The following is a 27,106-nucleotide window of genomic DNA, read 5'->3' as shown; positions in this document are numbered from 1 at the left end:
CAGGACTTCGATCTTATGAGCCTGAAAGTATGGTCTCAACTTCCTCGAATTTGTGACTAGGGCAAGTGCAAACTTCTCAGTGGTGGAAAAGTTCAACTCTAATCCGTGGAGCATCTTGCTCATATAGTAGACAGGATTATGGAGCTTATGTTCTTCCTTTAGTAGGACGACACTCACATCTTGCTCAGAGACTGCGAGGTACAAGTAAAGGATGTCCTCCGGACTAGGTTTTGCCAACAACGGGGCCTCAGTCATGTACTTCTTTAGTTTCTCAAAGGTATCTTGGCTCTTAGTTGTCCACTCAAAGTTCTTCACCTTCTTCAGGATTTTGAAAAAGGGCAGGCATTTGTCTCCAGACTTGGAGATAACCCTGCTTTGAGCCGCAATTCTTCAAGTCAGCTTCTGAACATCCTTGATGGAGTATGGTGGCTCCATATCTAGGATGTATTTGATTTTATCGAGGTTGGCCTCGATTCCTATTTTTGAGACCATGTGACCTAAAATTTTCCAAACCCAACATCAAAAGCACACTTGGCAGGGTTTAACATTATCGTGTGGTGCCTCAGCACTTCGAATGCCTCTCTTAGGTGATTAATATGATCGAACTTGGCTAGGCTTTTGACTAACATATCATCAACATAGACCTCCATGGTATTTCCAATTAGATAGGCTAAAATCTTATTCACCAACCTCTGATAAGTATCTCCTGCATTTTAAGTCCAATAGTCATAACAAGATAACAAAAAACACCAAAATCGATTATAAAGATACCTTGAGGGTGTCATTTTTGTGCATTTTGATCCGATTGTAATCGTTGAAGCCATCTATGAAGCTCAGTATCTCGTGCCCAGCGGTGGCATCGATTAAGGTATCAATCCTAGGTAGGGGATATCAGTCATTTGGGCATGCATCGTTTAGATCAGTGAAATCAATGCACACCCTCCACTTTCTATTAGATTTCTTGACCATCATAGGGTTAGACAACTACTCGGGGAATTGCACTTCCTCAATAAATCCAGCTTCTAGGAGCTTCTCGACCTCTTGCTTGATGGCTTCCAGCCTATCAGGGATGTAAGTTCTCTTCTTCTACTTGACAACCTTTCGAGTTGGATCGACATTCAACTTGTGGGTTATAAGGTCGTGGTCAACTCCAGGAATGCCAACTGCGGTCCAAGCAAAAATATCACTATTTTCTTGTAGTAACGTAGTCAGTTAGCCCTTCAGGGCCTTATCCAAATATGTTCCAATTTATGTGACCTTGTCTAGGTCTAAGGAGTCCGAGGTGATTGGAACCAAGTCCTCAGTTGGCTTCCCCCGAAGTTTTTCATTCGCGCGGACATCCATGTCTTTAATTAGGAGAAACTGTCCCTCGGTTCCATCGGGCCTAAGTGCAGCACTATAGAAATTGTGGACCATATTCTGATCTCCTTTTGCCCCACTGACACCATTTCTGGTAGAGAACTTCAGCATCATATGGTAGATTGAGAGCACGGCTTTGAACGCATGAATCCATTTTCTTCCCATGATAGCGTTGTAAGTTGAGGTTGCCTTTATAACCTGAAAGTTTAACATCTGTGTGGCCTCTATGAGCTCTTCCCTAATAGTCACAGGAAGTTGAATTGCTCCTTCGACTTAGCATTCCACTCCATTGAACCCGTAGATGGGTACGTGGGAAGGAGTAAGTTGTGAGTTATTGTACCCCATCCTCAGAAATGTGTCATGGAAAAAATATCTAAGGAAGCTCCATTGTCAACTAGAACCCTCTTAGCAGGATAATTTCCAATTATAGGGGTGATAACTAGAGGATCGGCCTTGGAAAATTTCAAATCTTCAAGGTCGTGGCCGCCGAACTCAAGCGTCATCTCAGTCTTAGCACGCTTAGGCGCCTCTCCGACTATATTCATCACTTCTCTCACGTAGGCTTTTCGAGAGTTCCTTGTTATCCCAGCAGTTGTTGATCTTCCAGATATCGTATTGATAACTGGCCCTCGGATCTATGGGTTAAGATCTTGGTCTTTACCTCCTCCATGATCATCTCTTCGATAGTTATTTCTTCCTTGGCCTCCAACATCTTCACCCTTGGTGAAACGCCCAAACTTTCCTCTTCAGATTAGATACTCGATTTCATCCTTGAGCTTTCTACAATCGTCAGTGTCATTACCAACATCCCTATGGAACCTGCAGAACTGGTTCTTATTTCTCCTCTCGGGGTCTCCCCTTAATGGCGTTGGCCATCTAAACTCTTTGTCCTTCTCAATTTCTAAAAGAATCTATTTCCTTGGATACTCAGTGAATCTTGGTGGTTAATTCTTCTTAGAAGTGGAGTCAGAGTTCTTGCTTGTTCGAGGATATTTGTCCTTGGCATCATACTCTTGATCCGTCTTTCACTTTTTGTTCCCACATGTTCATTATTTACCACCGCCTTCTTCATACTTTCCTCCACCTTGATATATATTCTGATCCTATCCTTGAGCTATAGCATGCTTTCAGGAGGGCGTTTGGTCAGGGACATCTTGAAGAATTCAACCCTAGTCCCTTGTTGTAGGGATATCATAACTACCTTTTCGTCAAGATCCGGGACTTTCAAGGCCTCTTTTGTGAAATGGTTTAAGTAGTCTCTAAGGGGCTTCTTTGCTCCTTGGACAAGACCCACAAAAGAAACCGAGCTCTTCTCATGAACTCTGCCACTAATAAATTACATTATGAAGGCCTGACTCAGATCTCTGAAGGATCCAATTGAATTGGGGGGTAGATGGCTATACCATCTTTGAGCCATACTAGACAGGGTTTGGGGAAATGCCCAACACTTCATAGCGTCGTTCACGGGCTGTAGCAACAGAGCGTTTGAGAACGTCCAAACATGATTAGATGGGTCTCTAGTACTATCATACACCTTGATAGTGGGCATCTTGAACTTCCTCGAGATGTAGACGTTCATAATCTCTTCAGTGAATGGAGGGTTTGGATCATCAAGATCTCCTAGGGGCATTAAGTCATTCGGGTCGGCCCTTGGGATCGCCACCCTTTGCCTTGGTGTTGGACCTTTCAGGTCTATGACGGGAGGAAAAATCCCTTGATCTTGCTACAGGTGGGAGCCTTGGTGTCTGGTGCATCTCCAGATCACGCTTCAACCTTCTAATCTCAGCTTCATGAGCCCTGATCCTCTCTTGTACGTCCCGGGGACGTGTCCCTTGGTTGCTCCGGGGATGCTGGTATCCTGTATGTTGGGGCTCTTTTCCAAGCATGCCTTCTTCTTGGGACAGTATCCTCCTCCGATGAATCCGAGTCTCTAGCAGAGTAAGGCCCAGAGAAATCTCGATCTTCAGGGATTGGAGTCAAACCACGAGAGTATTGGGGCGTCCACCCTTATCCTTCGCCTTGATTATATGGACCACTTCCTCCAACCTCAGGGTACAAAGGCATCCCGTATGGAGGGTCGGTGGCTCCTAGGGTCACGATAGTTGAGTACTCATACCCGATGGGATGAGATTTTAACGGCACATGCACCTGTTGAAGATGGAGATTCTTCCCTAAATGTGAATTTTGGATAAGGAGATTCGTCTCTTGAGGTTGGCGTCAGTAGTCGCCGCTAGAATTCCTTCACCTTGAGTGGCATAGGTTGAGTGTACTAGAATCTCAATAGAGGACATGAGTGTCGTCGTGGGGATTGCTTAGCTGGTTCCAGTGCTAGTTATGTTCCGTGTGTTCACCATGGTTGTTGTTGTATTCCTAGAAATAGCGCCAAATGTTGTAGAATAAAAACTAGGTTTCGTTAGTATTTAATGCTCGGGTTTGTGATTTTCGAGGTTTAATGGTTGTTCTCGCGTTTGTGGACTGGATGTCCTCGCAATATTCCTATGAATCTCTGTGTTGTAGAGAATCAAGTCCAAAACTTAATTCTAGGTTGAGGGGTATATCCCTTTATATAGTGGTGAGTCTAGGGTTAGACTTAGGTTGGAAGACTTGGCGAACAAGTCTCCAACTTAGATGGTAATTAGGACTCTTATAAGGCAGCATATTCTAAATCCTTTCTTGTAGGAGTTAGTGACCATGTTAGACCTCATGTCTCTAGTCTTCCACCCGTATTGGGCCTAGCCCGTGAACAATTTATGTTCGTGGACCTTGACGACTTGGGTTGTTTTTAGTTCGTGACAGGCCTTTACCGTCCTGGTTTGTAGTGGGCTTTAGACATGAATTCCAAGCGTAATAAATTTGACATTTAATTTGTATTTATGATGTATTTTATAACCATATCACATATATTTATAATAAATTTACATATATTTATCGTAAATATTATTATTTAATTATAATATTTATTTATATCTTATACTTCGTGTCATGTTGTATATCCAAAAGCCAAACTCAAAACCGACACTAAATATCGAATGTGTACTTTCATGTTCATGTACTAAAAAACAAAAATAAAAATACTAAATTTTCGTGACGTGTAAGTCGTAACGTATACAAAATTGATGAGTATAATATTACGTAAGCGCTCTGTATAAAACCTTAATAGGAGGAATACCCCAATAATAATAAATATTGATGGGTCTAATGGTGTGTCAATTGGCATAATAAATGTTTTTAGAATGAAGTCCGTTTCACACCCGATCGAAACGACACGATTTATGCCTTGAAGGCTGAAGCGATATCAATTTTGGAAATTTGTTTTAACGAACCATCTATACAAAAGCTGTAGCCTGTAAACTGTAGGCTGCATGGTCCGTGCTAGTGCTATCTATTCACTAGTACTTGATTGGATAATACGGAACAAGAAAAAGTCAATGATCTCTGTGTATCTCTCTCTTCATTCGCTTATCAAGTGAAGATAAAAAATAATTAAAAATTTGAATATCTCTCAAGAACTATTTTAATAAATTAATAAGAATTTCATGAAAACTTGTTTAGAAAGTGTGATAGATGAATTGTAAAAATATAATTAATGGAGTGTTCATTAATAATGATGGACCCCATATATATGTACAGAAATCTTGACCAATCAAATGTTTACTAAGAAAACAAATATTTGAAACTCTCCCATTTATGTTTAGGAATTTATCTTGGAATTAGTAAGAAAAGGGAAAGCAAAGAAAGTAGGTGGAGAAAGACAAAAGAGTGTTTTTCCTACTAATTAGTGTTTTCCGATTCTTGTTGAAATGAGATGAAAACAACTTCCTCGCAACAGTGTCAAATATGGGACCTGCACCCCCTCTATTTTGATTCTTTCTTCTTTCCCGGAAACTTCATTTTTCAAGTTGATTTTGCAAGTCATGTCAATTACAATTTTTTCCCTTATAACTAAAAACGGACTTGTCACAAGCACAATTAGATAATTCAAATAGTTAGGTGTTTATATCGTTACAGGTCCTACATTCAATCCTGACTTATTTTAAAAATTTATAAAAATATATAAGATTACATATAATATTTATAAAAAAAACATACTAGTCACAAATCAAATTCTTAATATTCGAAAAGTAAGTCCCGACCATTATAACAATCTTTGTAATTGTAATACCATATATGTCTTGCTCGCTTTAAATAATATAAAAAGTTCGGTACATGTTTATTTTTTTTATTTTTTTTGTTAAGTTTTATTTTTTTTAACATTTGATCTATTTTATTTCAAACCTTTTTTATGAGATTTTTTTCATTACGTTTACACTTTCATCGGTGTTAATATGTACAAATTTTATACCAATATTTTATAAAGATATTAAAGTTTTATATTTCAGTTAAAAAAAATTATTAAATCGTTCATTAAAGAGTCGCATTTATGTGGCTGTAAACAAAGATTAGATATATTTGCTAGAATCGCGCAGCAATAGAAACATCATTATGGAAAATGTTATAAATTTCATCACTAATCACAAATTAGTATTTCATGCATGCATTATTAAAGTTAAAGATACTTATAGAATCGTTAAAACCAATAATTGATTTTTGTTTCCAAAAATATAACGAGGAAGATAATTGTCATTAAAAATGATGATTGTTATACTTGTTGTTACCAATTTAATTTCAACCAATACAACTGTTTGACCAATTTAATCTAATCACGCGATGAAATGAAATTGTAAACTGTCTAATTACATAATTGTAAGTTCTATATAAAGGAGAGATACATGCAAAGACATGAAGAGTCAACATGTTCTGTGAGTTTTAAAAAAACCTTTGATAGTTTGTTCTCTCTGCATTCCTCTGTTCTCTTTTATTAAGGTAGTCCTCCTAAATCTCTGTTTGCTGTTCCTGCAACCATGGTTAACCCATCCGACACTAATCACCGCCACAACAATAGCAATGTAACTCTCTCTCTCTCTCTCTCTCTCTCTCTCTCTCTCTCTCCGCCCCCCTCTCTCTCCCTGGCTTGTTTTTCTCTTACTACTTTTGGTCATTCTGTTTTTCTCTTTGTTCTGTAGTTGTAAACATAGTTGGACTGAAATTCAATATCACTCTGCTTAAGGATGATGAGAGTACAGAGGATCATTTTAATTATGTGTAAACTGTCTGTATCCACAAATGTTATAATCATTTTTATAATTTAGCAAGAAAGACTAAATGGACATGATATCCATAAAATTTCACTAAACACATTGTTCGAGCCTTTAGATCATCTTAAACTAATCTTGTTATTTTTAGTTTTTTTAATATAATATTCATAAATGTGATATCATCTCTTATGAGTCCAAATCTGTACGGCATGAAAGCGCACACCCTAAAATAAAGTAATGAAATGGATTATAAATTACTCCCATCTGCTGCGTTTAGTTGACTAATTAACTCTTCTGTCTTTGTGGGAAATAATCATATATAGAAATAAAATAATATGTGTGTGTATATTAAGGCAGTGATTAAGGCATAGCATGTGCGGTCATGATCTTGATATGTCACATTAATTAAATCTGTTAGCTTATTGCTCTCATGCAACCACGTTCTTGGTTGACAATTTTTCTCATTTTTTTATATTATTTTTATTTGATTAATTGTTGTTATTTTCCTATGGAGCTCAACTTGGTAGGAGTGTTATAACTATCATGCTTTTCTTATTTTATCCAGTATCACGAGTGTTTTATGGTCTTAAGATTATTTATAATTATTAATGATATGTTTTGTTTATTTATTTTGAAAAATAATGATGTTGTTACCTTTTTTGAGTGAAATTAAATGAAATACCGAGGTTCCTATCTGGATGATCTACTTTTTGAGTAGAAGATCTACTTTATGGAAAGCAATTCTGTGTACCTGTTAAAAAGGCAACACTAAAAAGTTCCCAAATACTTGGAGATATCAACAACTGAACAACATCTGTACATTCATGAACCTTCAACTTAGTGATGTTCTGTATCTTTGAAAATTTGTGACTTAATAATTGCAAGGTGCAACCCAATTTCTAGATAAAATGGTTCTGTAGAATTGCAGGAAATATCTGAAAATTTACGGTGTTGAGAATATCTCTGGTTCGATCTGATATTTGCTCTTTTAAGTGATGATAATAACAATAGACCACTTGAATATGCAGATTACTACCAGATTACCATCAGTGACTTGATCTTCTGTTTAATTTATGTTGAATTTCCGCTAAATATGATGTATGAACATCAACAGGTTGATCGACGAACTGCAAAAGAGAAAGCCATAGACGATTGGCTTCCCATTACATCGTCAAGGGAAGCAAAATGGTGGTACTCAGCATTCCACAATGTCACTGCTATGGTTGGAGCTGGAGTTCTCAGCCTCCCTTATGCTATGTCAGAGCTCGGATGGTACATATTTTTAATGCCATTACTAGGCAAATAGAAACACTCATAACAAAAATTGAACTATACTTCTAGTAGGTATAGAAGGCATAAGATCATCTGCAGAGTAGAAGAATTTACTTTTCCAGCTTCCATAAAACCGTCTACATGATATCTGCCAAGTTTATTTTTCATGTCTTCCAATTCCCATGGTTGTTTTTCGGTTAAGGTTAGATATTTCCAGTTTGAAATGAATATTCAGCATTGTGACCTAGTGGAGACCTATCTTCTCTCTTAACAAGATATGGAAGGTTCTAGCTTCAATCAGGGTAAAAATATGAAAATACATGTGAACGTCTAACTAACTGTTCTCCTATTTTTTCAGGGGTCCTGGTGTAGCTGTACTGGTGATATCTTGGGTTGTCACATTATACACATTGTGGCAGATGGTAGAGATGCATGAGATGGTTCCTGGGAGACGTTTCGACAGGTATCATGAGCTAGGCCAGTACGCTTTTGGAGAGAAGCTTGGTCTCTACATTGTGGTGCCTCAACAGCTTATTGTAGAAGTTGGGGTGGACATAGTCTACATGGTCACCGGAGGCAAATCTCTGCAGAAATTCCATAACTTAGTCTGCAAAAATGATTGCAAAGATATCAAGCTGACCTACTTCATTATGATATTTGCTTCTGTCCATTTTGTCATCTCCCATCTCCCTAACTTCAACTCCATTTCATGGGTTTCGTTAGTTGCAGCAATCATGTCCTTAAGGTATGATAAAATTCTGAAAAGCCTCATCTGTATGCTTCCTTCTGACCAAAGTTCAAGAAGAGTTATAGAATGCTTGAATTCCAAAAGCGCTGTAAACAAAACCTACCAAGTGGGAAAGTAGTTCACTAACAGGATCAATAGCCTTACACCTATCTGACCTGATAATTTTTAATTGAAATGACTCAATTATTTGATTTAATTTTTTTATAATGCAGTTACTCTACCATCGCTTGGACAGCCTCTGTTAAGAAAGGAGTTCAACCAGATGTGGAATATGGCTACAAAGCCAAGTCTACTGCTGGAACAGTTTTTGGCTTCTTTAGTGCATTAGGAGATGTTGCTTTTGCGTATGCTGGGCACAATGTGGTTCTGGAGATTCAAGCAACAATCCCTTCTACCCCCGAGAAGCCATCCAAGGGTCCAATGTGGAAGGGAGTAGTTGTGGCATACATAGTTGTGGCCTTGTGCTACTTCCCTGTTGCTCTAATAGGATATTGGATGTTTGGAAATGCAGTTTCAGATAACATACTCATTACCTTAAAAAACCCGGATTGGCTCATCGCGATGGCCAACATGTTTGTTGTTTTCCACGTTATTGGAAGCTATCAGGTAACTAAAATTGCTAAAAGTTATACATTTGTGCAAAGATCAATGATTTTCTTCTAGCATTTGATACTGACATTTCTTGTTTGTCATTGTCAGATTTATGCAATGCCAGTATTTGATATGATAGAAACAGTCTTGGTCAAGAAATTAAAATTTCCACCAAGTTTTGGCCTGCGCTTTGTTTCAAGGAATCTATACGTTGGTAAGCGACATGGTGATATACTTGCAAGTCTGATGATTTATTTGATATTGATTATAATGTTTCTTGCTTTCAGCTTTTACCATGTTTGTTGCCATCTGTTTCCCTTTCTTCGGTGGTCTTCTAGGATTTTTCGGAGGCTTTGCCTTCGCCCCAACTACGTATTTCGTAAGCAACTCAGCCTTTTCCATTATGCAAAGGAATATTGGCTTCAGAACAAGAAGCTTATTTCTAACTCTTCGAAATTTTTTGTTATTTTTAGCTGCCTTGTGTTATGTGGCTGGCTATCTACAAACCAAGGAGATTTAGCTTATCTTGGATTGCCAACTGGGTATGTTTACAGTAGCAGTATATGTTTACAGTTCTTATTTTAACATTATGCCTTGGAATTACGTTTAATTTCGTTTGATATGAATTCCTGGATATCAGATTTGCATCATAATGGGAGTCTTACTGATGATTTTATCACCTATTGGAGGGCTAAGGCAGATCATAATTCAGGCCAAGGATTACAAATTCTTCTCATAAATGTCTCCGAGTTTCAGAAGACATTTTATGTCATAGGAGTGCTCAAAACATGTCTTAGAATATCATTCTACTTGTGATTACTACGAAAAAATCAAAACAAAATTTTATGACAAGGAATTGGGAAGACTTGTACTGTCTAGAATCCGAAAATATTTGATATGCCAGGTTTTATCTACATGGAACTTAATCATGCAGGTGCCTTTTTCTGTTTATGTTTATATTTTCCCTTGGTATATTGTGTATGCAACTGAAGATACGATTGTACGGTGTAATATAAAGATAAGTTTGGGCTTTGTCTTCTTCGTGGTTTGTATATGTGTGATGATAGAGCATTTGTGATTAGTGATGAACCTATGAACAAAAATAATATACCAGGCATTATTTTTCTGCGATATGCATCACTATCGGCATTTTGCTAATGGTTTCACCTTTTAATCTCCTATTGGAGGTCTAAGACAAATCAGAACTCAAACCAAGAAAAGTGTCTTTGGCATCGAAAGTTGCTACTTATGACCACCAGGAAATCAGAATTGATCAGTTTTAAGCAAGTGAACGAAGGAACGGGGAAGGTTTGTGGAGTTACAGTATAGTTATGGAGTGTCTGGCATGCCAGTGTTGCAGTGTCCATTTCAGATATATTTCGGGTTTGCTCAGTTTTAAGGCCTTGTTTGCCCAACACCTAACTTATTCACTTATAGATCCGTAAGTACTTAGTGTTTGTGTACCTAACTTATAAGTTTGATTTTCAACTTATAAGCTAATAAGTTGAATGTTATTAACGACGTATTTTTTTCTCAATTTATTTTGATTTTTTATTTTTTTATTAATTTTAATTTAAAAAATATATATTTTTAAATATTAATCTAATCTAAAATTCATGAAATAATATGATTTTATTTAAAAATTATTTATTTTGATTTATTTAAATAAAAAAAAATCCGACTTAAAAATGAAATTGTCCAAAAACTTGTGTAATTTATAAGTATTTATCTGCTCATCACTTATAAATTACTTATTCATTTTAACTCATAAGTTATTTATTTTAAGATTTTTTAAATGGGCATTAACGTTGTGCTCAAGAGTTCAAATCAGGAGAGAAAAGAAAAGAAACTTTTATAATTTTCCTTCATAGTTGTGCTCCCCGGTTTTTTTAGGAGAGGAGAAAAGTTTGAGAGAGAAAATTTTCAAAATTTTCCACCCAAAAGTTTCTTCTAAAAAATGGGATGATTTGGGATGAAACTCTCACATCCTTTTCAAAATATTTCCCTTCAAATCAATATTTTTAAAATTTTCTATCATTTACAAGAAATAACTCGGGAACATCTTAAAAAAAAAATTGTTTATCTTCTTTCCGTTCTCTTTTTTCATACAAAATTTGGGAGCACGACATAAGTTTGGTAAATTTTATAATTCTCTGCACCGTATTAAAGTTATAAAGTAGCAGTTCCAGAAGTATTTTTGTTGAATATTGTTTTAAAATTTAGTGTCCAATGTAAGTAGTGTTGCTAACGATTATCCGAATTATCACTAGTCACCCTGTGATCACTATCGACTCCGTTGCTGCATACAGTTGACCGAGAAACCGAACAGATTTAGAGTCAATGAACAATGGTGATATTTAGTACTCTCCACTTTACAAGTGTGTACTATTTCATGTTCTGTCATAATTACGGGGTTATACATTTATGAAATTGGTTAGCCTGTTGATGCAAGTATGCAACCACATTCTTGACTGTCAAATTTCCATATTTTCTAATTTATTTTTTACTGGCTTGAATTTCGTGTGATGTACAGACTTTGTTTAGTATTGTTTGATTTTTTCAATTTAATTTGAATTTTTTTAAAAAAAAAAAAAGAATTTGGTTAGAAAAAATAGATAAAAAAGGTAACATGTTTAAACTTAAAAAGGAAATAAAAGCTATAATTTATTATTTTATTTTATTAAAATAGACTTGACCGTGATATTTGGAATCATTTTAGTTGGGAGTGAACAGTTAACATGTTATTTAGTTAAAAATATATGTTGAAATATAATTCCATTACTAATTCGATAAATCAGCGTGTATTAAAAACAACGTGCCGTTAAATTTTCAATTTTTCGTCTATCATAAATAGTGTAGTATAGAATTTCTTGGTGGAATTCAACTTATTTTCGTTGAAAATCAAATAATATGTTGGAAATCTAAATCTTGACCTAGTACTTTCTGAGAAGAAGATTTGATATTTTTTGGAAAACAAAAATTTTACCTGTTAAAAAATGGAGCATAATTTTTTTCCCTGCTCCCCTGAGCATAATTTTCTCTTATTCGCAGATTTTGATCTAATAATCGCCAACAGGTTGATCGACGGACTGCAAAAGAAAAAGCTATAGATGATTGGCTTCCCATTACATCGTCAAGGGAAGCAAAATGGTGGTACTCAGCCTTCCACAATGTCACCGCCATGGTTGGGGAGCTGGAGTTCTCAGCCTTCCGTATGCCATGTCACAACTCGGATGGTACATTGCTCTATTTACAAAACTCGTTGCATTAATAAGTAATGATTTTTCTGCGTAGCAACAAAAATGTAATTTTCCAGCTTCCATAAGATCCTCGAAATGATCTCTGTCTAGATTTCCTCGATGCCTTTCTCAACTTTGTTCTTGGATCAAGTTTCATCATATCCTTATGTCTTTACGTCCATCCCTAATCAGATACAATGATGCCTAGCATTGTACCCCTAGTAAATATCTTTATACTCTAGGTAACAAGAGATTAAGAGTTCTATTGATAACACAAAGATTATAAAATTCATGCATAGATTGGATAATGTTAGAGCTAGATACAAAATTTCCCCAGAACTAATGTATATCATACACAATTGTTGAATTGTTGAAAGAACTTCATAAATTAATTATGTTGTAATAGTCTAACCATACTGGTGTTAATAATAAACAAAATGAAATAAAAGATCTAAATCAGGACAATCATATAATAAAATCACCTTGTTAATTTGGAAAACTCTTTTCCCGTATTGATTGTTGTCCAAAATATTTAGGGGTCCTGGTATAGCTGCTCTAGTGATTTCCTGGGTTGTCACATTATACACAATGTGGCAGATGGTAGAGATGCATGAGAGGGTTCCTGGGAGACGTTTCGGACAGGTACCATGAGTTGGGCCAGTATGCATTTGGGGAAAAGCTTGGTCTCTTCATTGTGGTGCCTCAACAGCAAATGGTAGAAGTTGGGGTGAACATAGTCTACATGGTCACTGGAGGAAAATCTCTGCAGAAATTTCATTATTTAGTCTGCAAAAATGATTGCAAAGATATCAGACTGGTCCTACTTTACTAAAATTCACACCAAGTTTTGCACTGCGATTTATTTCAAGGAACCTATACGTTGGTAAGTGACATTGATATACTTTCAAGTGTGATGGTTCATTTGAGGTTGCTTATAACGTTTCTTTCTTTCAGCTTTACCATGTTTGCTGGCATTTGTTTCCCTATTTTCGGTGGTCTTCTAGGATTTTTTGGAGCATTCGCCTTTGCCCGTGCCACATATTTCGTAAGCAATAAGCAACGCTGACAATTGACATTTACATCATCAAAGGGTTTTAATATCGGTTTACTAACACAGGTTATATTTATCTCCAAACATTTTTTTTCCTTCTTTTTAGCTCCCATGTATTATGTGGCTTGCAATCTCCAAACCAAAAAAGTTCAGCCTGTCTTGGGTTGCCAACTGGGTATGTACAACATAACATTGTCAAAAGTTATTATTTTTACATTATGCCTTGACATAGGTCTGAATTCGTTTGATTTGCATTCCAAAATATCAGGTTTGTATCATTATGGGTGTGTTACTGATGATTTTATCACCTATTGGAAGGCCAAGGCAGATCATAATTTGGGCCAAGACCTATGGATTAATCTCATAGGTGCCTGTCAAGTGTCAACATAGAAACATTTATCATGCAGACGGCTTTTGTTAATTTGGTTTTTTTTCCTACCGTTACAAATGTGTAAACTTAAGATATGGTTTCTCAGTGTTGTATTTGTGGTGATAGTTCTATTGGATTTTAAATTATCTGCATCCTGTTTAAAGATGAACCTATGAGCAGAAATTTGTTAAAGAATACAATGGGCTCTTAATGTCAATATAAAATTATATCATAGAGAAAAATCTGCTAGCAAGGTTTATATAAAGTAAGACAAGTGTACAACTTACACAGAATACAAGTAGACTGCATACCCAAAATCTGATGCTGGCATCCACTCATGGATTGATACCACCAATCCCATTAATTGTCTCTTTACTCATCTACCGGTTGACAGCCTCAATCTAAGTAAGCCTTTAACCTGAAACAGTAGCACAAGTCATGTGCGAAAGATGAGTTATACTACATGCGAAACAAGTCTGATCCAAGTATAATTGTTTTTGGTCTTACATGTGTATGACCTCACAAATACTGCAGATAATGGACATATAATGTTACCACTCGAATTTGTAATATCAAGTATATGACTGAGTCTAAGGTAGTAAGGGGCAGCACAAGAAATTATTTTATCAAGATAACTTTATTGTCCACATCTATCCATAAAGTGCAAATGAGCAAATCTATTTAAATAAATACTACATGACTGTTAGTTGTACATACTCCAGAAAAGGATCTGCAGTTGTAAACAACTCTCAGTACAAATGGTAATATTAGGGTTATCTAACCACATATTTGCAGAGTGGACAAAAAGTTTGGTACTTTAGAATTTTGTGTTATTTTAGTTGCAACTGCAAACAAAGATGCTTTATCAAATGCATACTTACATACTGATGTTTGCTTCCAGCCTTCCATGCATATTTCCTCACCTTCAAGCTTCAGCTCCATATTGAGGGTCTTGCTGTTGGACATTAGACAGTCATGTTGTAAACATATCCCACAATTCCGAGTTTAAGCATTTCAGTTGATATGAGCTCTTCATGGAAGTTTTAACATATAGAAACTCCACAATTGGTTTCTTGGCTTCCATCTACAAGAATTTGCAACTAGAGGTAAAATGTCATTTCTTCAACAATTTGGCTGATCTAGATTCATCAGCATGCTAGGCATGGTGTGGTGTTGACCCCAATCTTTCCACGGCTGATAGGCGATAACGGACTCTTGTCAGAAAGGATTTCATTTTTTTTGCTAAGTTACTTGCAGCGTTTCTTGTTGCAAATACTACTTAAATATTGCCTTAATCAGACTGGATATCCGAAGATATTGTTCAAGACAACATCCTTATCCCAGTAAAGAGCCTGCATTGTTGCTACAACTAACATTTTGGTCGGATTTTATTGACTTGAAACCATAACTAGAAGTAAGGATGTATGTATTGAGTAAAAACAATAAAAAAAATCCAGGCAGAAAAAATGCCCTTAAAAATAATACAAATTTTCCGACTGCACAAGGAAGAAAAAGTGTAAACTGCAGCATATTATTAAAGAAAAAAAAATCAATAGTCTATCTTTTAAAATATTTATAAAAAGGTACATATGACCTATCTTATAGAATAAGACAACAAAATACTCTTAATATTCTAATAAAAATAAAAATCCTAAATAATAATGAATTCTTAAATTTAATATTGCCAAAAAAAATTACATCAATACTTCTCTTAGTATACAACTAAATTTCTAATAAAAGCATTAAATCTGTTTCTGTTCCCAAACATTTACATTACTGGATGCAATCAGCTTATAGCAAGACTACCTCTAGCATACATAACTAATAGTCTAATACTATCTTTTTCAAATTACTCTAGTCTCCATCAAAATTAAAAAAAAAATACAATTGTGCAGTGATCCATATTAGGAGCCTTTGTTGGCCGACTTCAGCATGATACTTATCCATGCAAGCTGTCTACACATTATCAATCTATATCATTCCATTGCCCAAATAAAGTTTGTACTTTAAAACAAGTTTTAGTAATTGATACATTTTTCTATGGTTATAGATTGTTTATTAGTTGCAGGTATGGCTCTCTAAAAAGCACAATTAATTGTAAGGCATATCAAAGACATGATTACACCTTACCTCTAAGACTTAGCCTTGCTCCCGAGTTTTTTTAAGGGAAGGAAACAAGTGATTAGGAAGTAAAGTACTTTCATCCTATTTTTGGAGTGAAAATGTCTCAAATTTTCATTCATTACCACTTGTTTTTGTTCATTTTAAAAACTCGGGAGCACAACTACGAGGGGAAATGAAACTACTTTACTTGTCTTACACTTGTTTTCTTCCCTTTTTAAAACTCGGGAGCAGGGGCTTAGGTAACAAGTAACTTTTTTAAAGGGATGCCAAACAGGTTCTAAATCTATTTTCCTCTTCTAAATGACCAAACAAGAAGACCAAAATATCATCCCTCCCTGGCATTGTACTATTGTAGTGTAGCCTAGTGAGAACCCCTATTCTAGGTAACAATATTGAGGGTTCAAACCTAGTGGAAATGGGTCTGAGAGTATTTGAATTTCTGTAGTTGACCATTATAAAAGATAATCTGTAATAAACATGGACCAAATAAGATTTGCTCAGCATTAATAGCAAACCTAAAATTTGATCAATGGCTGAAATTGTTTATTATCAAAGATTAACCGAGGACGTGATGCCTAAAATACTGAGTCAACATAAAAAATGCTATAGGAGTATGCAATATTATTAAATACAGAGATTTATAGAAACTTAGGAAGTCTCCGATCAAATTGATGCGAAGATAACTTTTGTAGAAGATGAACAGTTGCTTAGTGGATGACTATAGGATAGATATCTTACCACTACTGTGAAATTTAAGAGCAATTACCAAGTTGAAATACTTGTGCAATATGGGGCAGAAAACACACACACACATATTACTCATGCAAAACATAAATTATCTATCAACAATTTATTTCATAATAATATAATAAAAATTTAACTTAAGTGACCCTTTAACAAAAAGGATAAAAAAATTTAGAAAATCTTTAGTTTTTGTATAGTTATGTTTATATTTTTTGAAAGGGTCTATCCTAAGGCTCTATAATAGTTCAATAAGGTCTGCTCAAATTACTATGATGGAAGAGAAATCAACTAACTCTGGATATTTAATCCCATATAAGTATAAGGTCGATTACAAGCAACTAATAGCTCAATCCTTTCTAAAGTAATTTTACTTTCTTGATAACCTTAATTATATAGATTCATGTATTGCAATGCATAAAGTTCACTAAACTAATTCATATTTGATTATAATTATAGAGAAACAATATAAAACAATATATTTTCTATATTTTATATAAGAATTGAGTTTATATGCTGAGGTTAGCATAAGTGTCAGGCTGTCATAACCTTGAATAATTCAGACAGAATCTTGGAAAATTTTAAGCCAGCTCAGATAAACCAAAATTGGAAGTGCATTAGAACATTAGTAATGAAGAGTACTATTTGAAATGGATTGTTCAGTTGGGCCTCTCAAGGTTCTTATATTAGCTTAAATGCATTGTAGAAAGTTGAATGTTGCACATGTTAACCTTTCAGAACAAAAACACACGGCTTCTTAGTCCTAGCTAAGAGCACACTAAGTGTTTGTACACTTGAACCTTCAAATGCAGTACTACCAACGTTTCTTCTTTAATGTGAAATTCCAAGAAGGCCAATGCGAGTAGTTTCTTACTATCGGAAGCAGATTCTTTTCGATAAATAATGCATGCGAATTCATCACATATAAAGTATGAGACAAGCTAACAATATAAAATACTAAAAGCCACATTGTTGATAAAGTAAGAAGTTGATATATATATTGATTTCCAATAAATTCCCAAAGAATGGGTATACAACTAATAGGAACTCGAAGCCCCTTATCATAATCTTCTACCTAACCTTCTTCTCTAATTTCCCATTTCTTTCCCTATACAGCTCTACCCAAAGATTAGTAATCCACAACATACTAACAACAATCGCCATCAAAACAACCAAAATCCAAGACCCCCAAACCCAAGTAGGAATCACATTAGACGCAGCCCCACTCGCATAAAACTTACCCATCTCAAACAAAAACCAAGGCCCAAAAAAGCCTCTAACAACACTATAAAGCACATAAAATGGAGGAGACAGAATACGAAACACCTTGTTTGCGAATTGCGAATCGCCTTTCCTTGCACAAGCCAAAGTCCAAGTGTTCTGACAAAAGCTAGTAACTTCAGCAATTATAAGAAGCATCAAGATTGCATAAGCCCCATGAAACACCAAAAATCTACAAGTCATAAACACAAATAATGTAGCTAAATGATGAGCTATAAAAAGAACATCACTTGGGTAGAAAATTAAGTAATGGGTCAAGTCCATTAAAAAGTAAGCAATGCTATAATCCAACACAAGGGTTTGATAATTTGTGTTAATTGAAGCAAACCCACGATTTGGATCAGAAAGAATAGCTGAAATGGCCAAGAAAACAGCAGGTGTGCCATGAGCAAAAGAGATTAAACAAGAAGCAGCTTCGGGTCGGAGCTTGGAGCTCCAGTTCTTGAAAACAAGAAAGTGGGCTGTGAGGTAGATTGTCAAGTAGATTGAGAAGAAAAAGATGAGATTTTGGAGAGATGGGGTTGAGAATTCCATCAAATCTTGGAGATGGGCAAATGGGGTTTTGGTATATGTAAGAGTTTGTGTGTATAGGTGAGAATTTCAAGAAGGTTTTTAGGGAAGATGAAAAGTGTGTGGGGTAGTAGTTGCAGTAATAATAATGTGAGTAAGAGAGTTTTGGTTAGAGATTGGTTAAATGGTTGAGGACTTGAGGACTTGAAGTCTATTTATTGGGTTAGGTTCAAGGCTATTCTGTTGCGTGTACAAAACTACAAAGAGGGTAGCTTATCATGATACTTAAAAGACAGAAGTTGAGAATATTTGGCATTTTTTTTTTATTTAAATGCATAATATAAGTGTTTAAGACATGACTGTAGTTTGTACTTTGTAGGCACCAGAAGCTTTGATAATAACAAGTGTGCAAATTTTTTTAAAAGAAATTATACTACAGGACTACCCTATTATCAAAAGACTTACAAATCAGAGCAAGTCAATTAGGTTATTATACTCTCTCGTCTAAAAATATAAGTCACTTCGATTTTTTATGCGTATTCTAAAATGAATAAAAAATAATTCCATAAATTATTTTTTAAATTTTATTTTTCTAAATAAAAATATACATATTAAATTTTAATTTAAGCAGAAAAAAATTTAGAAAAAAATATGTGAAGTTATAACTTTATGACTTTTATACGACTTAAACAAACTTGTATTTTGGAACGGAGAGAGTAGCATATTTACAGTGTTTGGAATAATCTCTTTCAAAATAATTATTCATTTATGAATAATATATGTAGTAACAATAGGAAGAGATTCAAAACACGCTGATGTGTTCAAGAGACTCGTAGGATCGTCCTTCTGTCTATTCTTCACAAATGGAGTTTACACTTCACAAACAAACTTGGATTTCTGCTGCAAAACAACCTATACTTTCTCACTGCTACGAGCTCTACACCAATAACTAAAAAGTCTATAAATACAACTTTGTGCGAATTTGTTTTTTTTTTTTTTGAGTCTCGTCTTTTTACATCCATTATCAGTTGCTACTGTCTTATAAAATTACAGTTTTGACCTATGTAGGAAAGGCCTAAATTATACATACACATACGATGACACTGTCAACGCAAATTTGTCTAATATTTTTTAAAGTATTTTTTCTTGCGCTTCTTGATTGATACAGTAGCAGAAAATGGATTCAGTCAATCTCTCCTTCCTCTACATCCACGTCATTGCTGGGCGCCTCAATTTCTTCATCTTCGTCATCCACTTTCATGTACAGACCAAGCTGTTCCAAGGGGTTACTCCCTTCAAACTTGAAGCAATCCAGTGACTCGCCTGGGCTTGCCTCGTCTACTGAGCTCAGTAACTGCTCAGACGGGACCGTTCTTAGCATTTCTAGGTCTTCAAGAAACCGGGATGTCCCATTAATTTCAACTGTCTTTTCCATCTGCAGGATTGAGAAAATACAAGTGATGGTCGTCTAATAGAATTAAGTTCAATGTAACTGGTTTACATATATCAAAATGCCTACCTTTAACAGTGCCTGACGAGCTGCTTCTCTTTCCAGCTCCCTTTGGCGCTTGGATTCTGCTGCAGCTTCGGCTTCCGCTTGTCTCCTTGCAATTTCAGCAGCCTTGGCTTCAGATTGCAGCCGAGCTTTCTCTATCGGACATTAATTACAGAGTTTAGCACCCCAAAAAATTTACAGCACTACATCACTTAACCCCCTCAATCCGAGGACCAAGCTAACAATGCAAATTGATAACTATAATCCATTCTACACAAATAAGCTGAAACTACCTTTCCTTTTCTGAGACTCGATTATCTCCCTCTCAAGTCGGAGTTTCTCAGGATCTACCTTTTCTCCCTGTATTCCCGAATGACAAATTGCAAAGTTCAAATACAGAAATAGATTCCTGCAATATAGCTCAAGCACAAAAAGAATGAGACTACAAAACGATCATTGTACTACCTGTTTGAGAGTCTTTTCTTGAGCTTTTAAAATTGTATCTGCAAATCGATTTTTCAGAAGGGCAACCCTGTAAAGTTTATCAGGTGAAACGGGCCTCTCTGCTGGAGCACTATCCCCTGGAATCATTGATTCTGTTAGACAAAACATAAAGGTCAACAACTAAATTAATATAATAAAATATCTTCATGGTATGCTTACCATCCTGACAACTATCCGACTCAACTGAGGTTGGCTTCTGCTGAGAAGGTTCAAGTTGGTCCAAACCGCTGACTGACTCTGACAAGCCACAACAAGGAGCAACTAGGTAAATTAATCAAGAATTGAACAACTAAAATCAGTTACATTCCATGTCTATTTTGCGTTCCTACATATCTTATACAAAGGACTGACAGCCAACAAATTGAACAAGGGTTATTGACATGAGCAAAAGAGAAAGGCGCAAGCCCCAAAAAACATAAGGATAATAAGAAGATAAGTCCCAGGACTATCATATCATCTTACTTTCCTTAGGACGTTACTCCTTGAAGTGTTAGGTTTGTAGTAAAAATATTTGATGCAACATTATAAGCTCAAGAGGTTACAACTCATACTTGTGCACTTAACAACGAGAAAGATTGTGCCAACTTTTAAGATATAATACAGTCATCGAAGTTCCCTAATTTGGACCAACTAAAAAGATCTCAAGTTTGATAAAACTGACATCGCTGTAAACCTTTCAAGCCACTCCTGCTAATGTTTCTACTTCGCCAATAAAGCATATCCCCCATACCACTCAAAGACAAATGTAATTACACAGAATGATCACTCCACAGAGTCCATATAACTTTCATCTACACAGTTACAGATGCCATGACTATTTAGTTAATGAACTATTGACTACAATGATGCAAATACGGGATCACTTCCAGCATCCTCGGCAGCCAATGCAACTTTCTAACTTCTCTTGTAGTTCATATCATATTCTACAAGCTCACTTGTTGACTAGTCGACATAAATATTCCTGATTTCAATGATTCAACATCTCCCCAGCACATTTGAGTTTTCTCAATCCCTACGTAAACCAATATAGAAGGTAAACTGACAGGATTGTTAAATTTGTATGGATCTACTGAGATCTTGGTTTAAGGAACATGTTTGTCTTTAGAGTAGTATTATTTACAAAAATACCTAAGAAATAAAGAATCGAGGAAGTGTATTTAAAACTTTTGACAGCATCATTTGTTTCATCAAACTGTGGGATTACAACCTTCTTGGTGGTCCAAATCAGAGAACCTAATTAAGCAAACTAAAGTCATGTAAATAATAGAGTTAGGGACTAAATCCATGGCTCGTCTGAAACTGAGAAAGGGAAAAAGTAGTCTTAATTGACTCGCTTGCTTTAAACTTAGTAGTACTATACACATTTTCTATCATGCAGGCACTTTTTTTGTTTCGAAAAAGAACACAAGGGCTTGTAACGATTCAGAAAAAAGAGTAAGGTTCGAAAAACAAAAAAGCTTCGCTTCGCCTTATGCACTATTAAATCATATCCGGATAACCGATCCAAGTAAACCGAATATCCAGTCAAACTGAACCGGGACCGGATTGGAATCATAGTGAACTGACAAAACCAGAAATCTGGTTTTACTCAAGCCTAACTGTAAGGGAAGTAAGATGTGGAATGTGTTAATTCTTTAAATAATAAACCAACTAAAGTAGTCATAGCTAATATAATGACATTATACTAATACATTAGTAACTCACGATTTCCATCGACAAGGTCTCCAGGATCAGCATTCTCGTCCAAATCTCCTCCATGATCAGTATCGGCCTGTATCTAACAGTAACAGAGTACATAGTTCTATAATTGAACCCATGAAATATGACCCAAAAAAAAGTGAATAAACCCAATATGTAACATGGTATACCTTTGACTGCTTTACTGGGCTAGAGGAGGCTTTAGCAACATCTGCTACCATGGCAGGAAAACTCCTGGAATCTGAATCTGTGCAAAATAACAAGAAACACAAAACTTCAAATCAAAAGAAAACATGATCATATAAAATTATTACAAGTATACTACAAATACATATTGCAACATTCAGCAGCAAATCAACAATTATTCCATCTTAGCGTATAAACCTTCAAAGGTAGCAAAACCAAATTATGATGCATGTGAGTATGAGTAATAATAGTTTCCGAGTTACTAAATTTATACCATGACCAGTTTTAACATATTCAAAGCTACGGAAGCAACTTGGTTGTACTTAACAAATCAAGTGATTCATTTAACATATTAATGTACTGCTTCAAGGAATAGTAGATGCTAAAAGAAAGACCTATGAGCTGTTAATGTTCAAGCCGGACTATCAGTCAACTAGGTAGCTTGCCTCTGTTGAGGATTGTGTAGTCAGCACGAAACATTAACTAGGATTCTCTTGTGTTCAAATGAAGATGGCAATCCTTTTCCATGTTACAATATTTCAGGATATCCAGGACATAATTAAAAGATCTTGTGAAGAACAAGGTGAAAGTAGTTATAGGTGGACTGTGGAGAAATGGCCCACCTTGTCGGAGACCATATAAATTAAATAGTAAAACAGCTTTTCGGAATCTAGAAATCCCAAAGAAGACTTGTGATGAGCATTATTTGGTCTTTTATCTTTTACGAATCAATTTTCACTTGTATAGTGAAGTCCTGTATCATGTAAGCATTTCAGAAAATTGCACCCAATAAACATCAAAGGAGTCTTGATTTTTTTTATTTATTTTGGCAGTATTTTACACATCTGCGGCTTTTGTTCTGTGTCAAACACAGCTTTTAGTGATGGCTAAAAAAGCAGAATTATCCATTCCATTCTAATATAAAATTAATAATCCACCTGACGCATTTAGATCCTTTTGTTTTATGAACAGCTGAATAGTGCATGCACTAACTTGATTATCGAAAACAAATAGTTAAAAGTGCACCATGGCATAGTAGCAATAACAAACAATTACATAAATCAAAGTCATTAGGAAAAAATATCAATGTGCTACATAAACATGAACATGTGGATAAAGAATTGAACATCATAAGTGTTTGGCTCTATGCTATCATGAAGAGAGTTTGTAACAACTACGGTGTCTTGTATATTGTCATAAAGAAGACACATTGATGGAAATACAGGACATTCTATAATGACCATCTCATTAGGAGCAAAAAATAACATCCTGACTTCAAATCAAGACTGCAGAGAAAGAACAAAGCAATACACTAACTACAAGGGATGTATTTAATAAGTAATAATAATAATACTCTTCTTTCTGAGAAGTACAAGGGAAAAGAACAAATTTGCAGCTTATTTTATTTTATTTAATAAAAAAAGCGAACATGTTCCTTAATCAATGAAAGCCAGTAAAATTAACATCCATTTATTCTATTCTTTTTCTTTACTGTGTGCATTTTGAAAAATCCCACAAAATGGGACACATTATCTGTACTCCGTGATATTCCCAACCACACTTCCACTGAAATAATCTAAATCCACATTTGAACACAGTCAATGCCTAGGCATTCCCACCCAAAGTCCTGGAAACTCTAAATTAAACACAATAAATATTACATAACAATCTCATAAGCTGGAGATGAAAATGCAATTGCTCGCTCACATGCACACACAGGAGTTGAGCCACCAATTTAATTGAGTTTGACAAACAAAATACTAATTACTGAAATTCAGCAACCACATATAACTAATATAGATAAGTCATCACATGCACACACAGGAGATGAGCCACCAAAGTCAATGACTAGGCAATCCCGCCCAAAGTCATGGAAACTCTAAATTAAACACAATAAATATTACATAACAATCTCATAAGCTGGAGATGAAAATGCAATTGCTCACTCACATGCACACACAGGAGTTGAGCCACCAATTTTATTGAGTTTGACAAACAAAATACTAATTACTAATATTTTAATGCAGCAACCACATATAACTAATATAGATAAGTGAGCTGTATTACCGCTTGAAGTTCCTGGGCTAATACATTTGTTGCTTCTACCGCCTGAATCATTTATTATCTCAGTAGGAGGATAGCTGGAGACAGGAGGCTCATTTCCAACAAGATCAACATTCTTTTTGACAAGTTCATTCCCTATAAGTCGAATGGCATTTGATGTGATGATTTCACATGCAAGATAGAATCTTATTTATTGGGAAAAAAGACATTTTAATGGATAATAACCTTTGTCTAACTGCATGGATGAATTGCTAACGCCAGATTCATTCAACAACTGTACGAGACATGGGGGAAAAATGGTAAGCATACAAAGTAAAAATACTAATCCAGTCTTAGTCCGATAGTTCTACTGAGAATACAGAAGGGACACATAGCTTACCTCTATCTCACAAGGTTCACTTTTTGCACGCTTTTGTTTCTCAGCCAGATGATTATCTAATAACTTCTGCAATTTGAACAAGGTATCATCAGTAAGACTGTCAATATCAATCTCAATCTCATCCTCCCCTGCATCTTTCCCTGCAGAACTTTGTTCCCTCAGAAACTCTATAATATTATCTGGTAGATCTGACAATGTAGATTCCAACTCTCTACTTAACTTTTGTTTTTCTTCAGCAGTCATAAATTTCACAGGCTCACATACAGGCTCCGGTAAAACTATAAGCTGGGTTGAAGAATGTTTTCTCTTTTTTGATGAAGGCGCTGGCTTGACCTTTTCAGCTTCCATGTGAACACTGTATACTCGAGGTATTTGTTGAGGAACATTTGCAGAAAGCTTTTTCTCAATAACCTTCCATCTGACCTCGAAAAATTTACTAAGAGTAGCAGCCATCAAATGGACATCATTTGCAGGAGGATTATAGGTCATGGCATTGGCGAATGCAAGCCTAACATCAGCGACGAAATCCAACGGACTTGTATACACTGATGAAGAGAGTTTTGTTTTTACAGTCCCCAGATCCATGGGATTCTTAATAACATCAAAATAATCAGGAAGCTTTAACTTCACCGGATCCACAGGACTATTAAACACCCAACCATATTCATGCGACATCAACTTCTTCAACAAATTCTCACACTGTCTCATCAGAGACGAGTTCAAAGAAGATGGTTCTGAAGACTTATTTGAGGACTGAAACCTCCCTGATGTGCCCCTAGTCAAGCCACTAGGCTTCAACTTTTTAGCATTCCCATCAATCCCTGCTGACGATCGCCTCACATTCCCAGTCTTAAGCACACTTTGAGCATTATTGCAGCTAAGAACATTAGTAGATGATGACACCGAAAGGGTAGCCATATTACGTGCCTCAAATTTCTTCCTCAAGAACCCAATCTGTACAAGTTCTGCCCTTAGACATTGTACCAGACTCTCTCTATCAGGATGTGACAATTTCGACAGTGGCAACACTTTAACCGGTACACCAAACCCATCTTTAGTCGCAGGATTCAACATTATCCATTTCTTCCTAGGAACACTACAGTTCTCAGAAGCAGAAATTTCAGTATCAACTCGTCCGGAGCTACCAGACTCATCATCTGACGAGGAATATCCTTCGCGAAACCTATTCTTCTTGTCCATACCGTATCAACCCAAGACCGGGTTGTTCGCACTGATCCATACATATTATACATCAAAACCCAATTTTACCAAGCAAATCTCTATTTAATTCCTTACAACTATGGAAAACCACCATCAATTACAACAACTCATTAATAACTAAAATTCCCCCAAATCATACTAACGAATAATAGCTAATAAAATAAATACACAAACTTGCTTCAAAAATCCAATTCAACCAATTAAATTTTTATATAATTCCTTAAAACTATCAAAAATCATGACTTTAATTAATTAATTAATTAACAAAAAATCGCCCAAATTAAAACTCAAATTTAGTATTAAAAAAAAGCCCTAACCTTGAGCTGGCGGAAGAAGAATCAATCAAGTGGCTTCTTTGGTGATCAATCCCGTACAAATACAACCACGCCAACAAAGATTTTTATTAATATATTTATATATACACGCACACACACTCCAAATGAAAATTCAATTGGAAATGAAAACAACAAACCCTAGATCACACGGCTATTAATTTAATCAAATAGATAGAGAGAGAGAGAGAGAGATTAAATAAACCCTAAAGAAGTAAATACTGAAAAAGCGGCGAAGTGGATCGCGAGCAGAGCAGCTTCTTCAACAGTGTGTTTGTATGTATACTCGACTACTCGTATCTATCTCTCTTGTCTATCTCTCTTGTTTGTAGAGAGATAAAATAATGCAAGTGCCCGTTAATCAGGTCGCGGCGTGCACTTTCGTGCCGTGTAATTTTGTGTTTCGGTATGTAAACATGAAACTCATATCCGACCCGAAATGATTTCGTGTACCCATATATGAAACTCATATCCGATTCGAATCGTGTCGTGTATATTAAATAAAAGATTATTATAATATATATATATACATATAATATATACAAAATTTATTTTAATGTATAATTTAATGAAATATGTAGAGTGTGTATATATATATATATATTTACATAGTATTCTATAAAAACTTGTAAATATTTATATTATATTTATATTATATACATAAATATATGCATGTATTATATATATTAATTTATAAATATATTTATCTCGTGTAATTTCGTGTATCTAAATTGAAACTCATATCTGATATTAAATCTATCGTGTAATTTCATGTTCGTGTACATCGTATTTTGTGTACCAAAAAT

At 35.4% G+C, this 27,106-nt stretch overlaps 3 protein-coding genes, 1 long non-coding RNA gene and 1 pseudogene across 6 annotated transcripts; 2 read left to right on the top strand and 3 right to left on the bottom strand.

The window, feature by feature from the left end:
* The first annotated feature begins 6,127 nt into the window (after positions 1-6,127).
* LOC141687145 (lysine histidine transporter 1-like) lies at positions 6,128-10,139 on the top strand. Its single transcript, XM_074492313.1, has 8 exons — positions 6,128-6,305; positions 7,609-7,766; positions 8,125-8,511; positions 8,727-9,120; positions 9,214-9,319; positions 9,393-9,484; positions 9,579-9,647; positions 9,746-10,139. Exons 1-8 carry the CDS (start codon positions 6,261-6,263, stop codon positions 9,842-9,844), a joined length of 1,350 nt encoding a protein of 449 aa, XP_074348414.1. The 5' UTR covers positions 6,128-6,260; the 3' UTR covers positions 9,845-10,139.
* Positions 10,140-10,353: 214 nt separating this feature from the next.
* Positions 10,354-14,034, top strand: LOC141685086 (lysine histidine transporter 1-like; annotated as a pseudogene).
* Positions 14,035-17,599: 3,565 nt separating this feature from the next.
* LOC141684626 (TLC domain-containing protein At5g14285-like) lies at positions 17,600-18,619 on the bottom strand. Its single transcript, XM_074489689.1, has one exon. The coding sequence runs from the start codon at positions 18,443-18,445 to the stop codon at positions 17,702-17,704; it is 744 nt and encodes a 247-aa protein (XP_074345790.1). The 5' UTR covers positions 18,446-18,619; the 3' UTR covers positions 17,600-17,701.
* Positions 18,620-19,359: 740 nt separating this feature from the next.
* Positions 19,360-26,650, bottom strand: LOC141687509 (transcription factor GTE8-like). 3 transcript variants are annotated; one of them, XM_074492808.1, is made up of 12 exons: positions 26,506-26,642; positions 26,286-26,321; positions 24,748-25,978; positions 24,594-24,642; positions 24,372-24,503; positions 22,289-22,365; positions 22,125-22,197; positions 20,580-20,657; positions 20,382-20,512; positions 20,210-20,276; positions 19,941-20,071; positions 19,360-19,856 (listed from the first exon to the last, which is right to left on the bottom strand). In XM_074492808.1, exons 3-12 carry the CDS (start codon positions 25,945-25,947, stop codon positions 19,605-19,607), a joined length of 2,190 nt encoding a protein of 729 aa, XP_074348909.1. In that variant the 5' UTR covers positions 25,948-25,978; positions 26,286-26,321; positions 26,506-26,642; the 3' UTR covers positions 19,360-19,604. The 3 variants fall into 3 exon arrangements, with proteins under 3 accessions (XP_074348909.1, XP_074348910.1, XP_074348911.1); XM_074492809.1 differs by having other exon boundaries at positions 22,125-22,191; positions 26,286-26,650; XM_074492810.1 differs by having other exon boundaries at positions 20,382-20,497; positions 26,286-26,647.
* On the bottom strand, positions 20,791-22,110 carry LOC141687510 (uncharacterized). Its single transcript, XR_012561033.1, has 2 exons — positions 21,549-22,110; positions 20,791-21,432 (listed from the first exon to the last, which is right to left on the bottom strand). It is a non-coding gene; the product is annotated as an uncharacterized LOC141687510 (long non-coding RNA).
* Positions 26,651-27,106: the final 456 nt, after the last annotated feature.

Source organism: Apium graveolens, chromosome 9, assembly GCF_009905375.1.
Source record: "Apium graveolens cultivar Ventura chromosome 9, ASM990537v1, whole genome shotgun sequence".
Lineage (NCBI taxonomy): Eukaryota > Viridiplantae > Streptophyta > Magnoliopsida > Apiales > Apiaceae > Apium > Apium graveolens.
The sequence above is the reverse complement of the archived record's forward strand: the minus strand, read 5'-3'. Positions and strand labels throughout refer to the sequence as shown.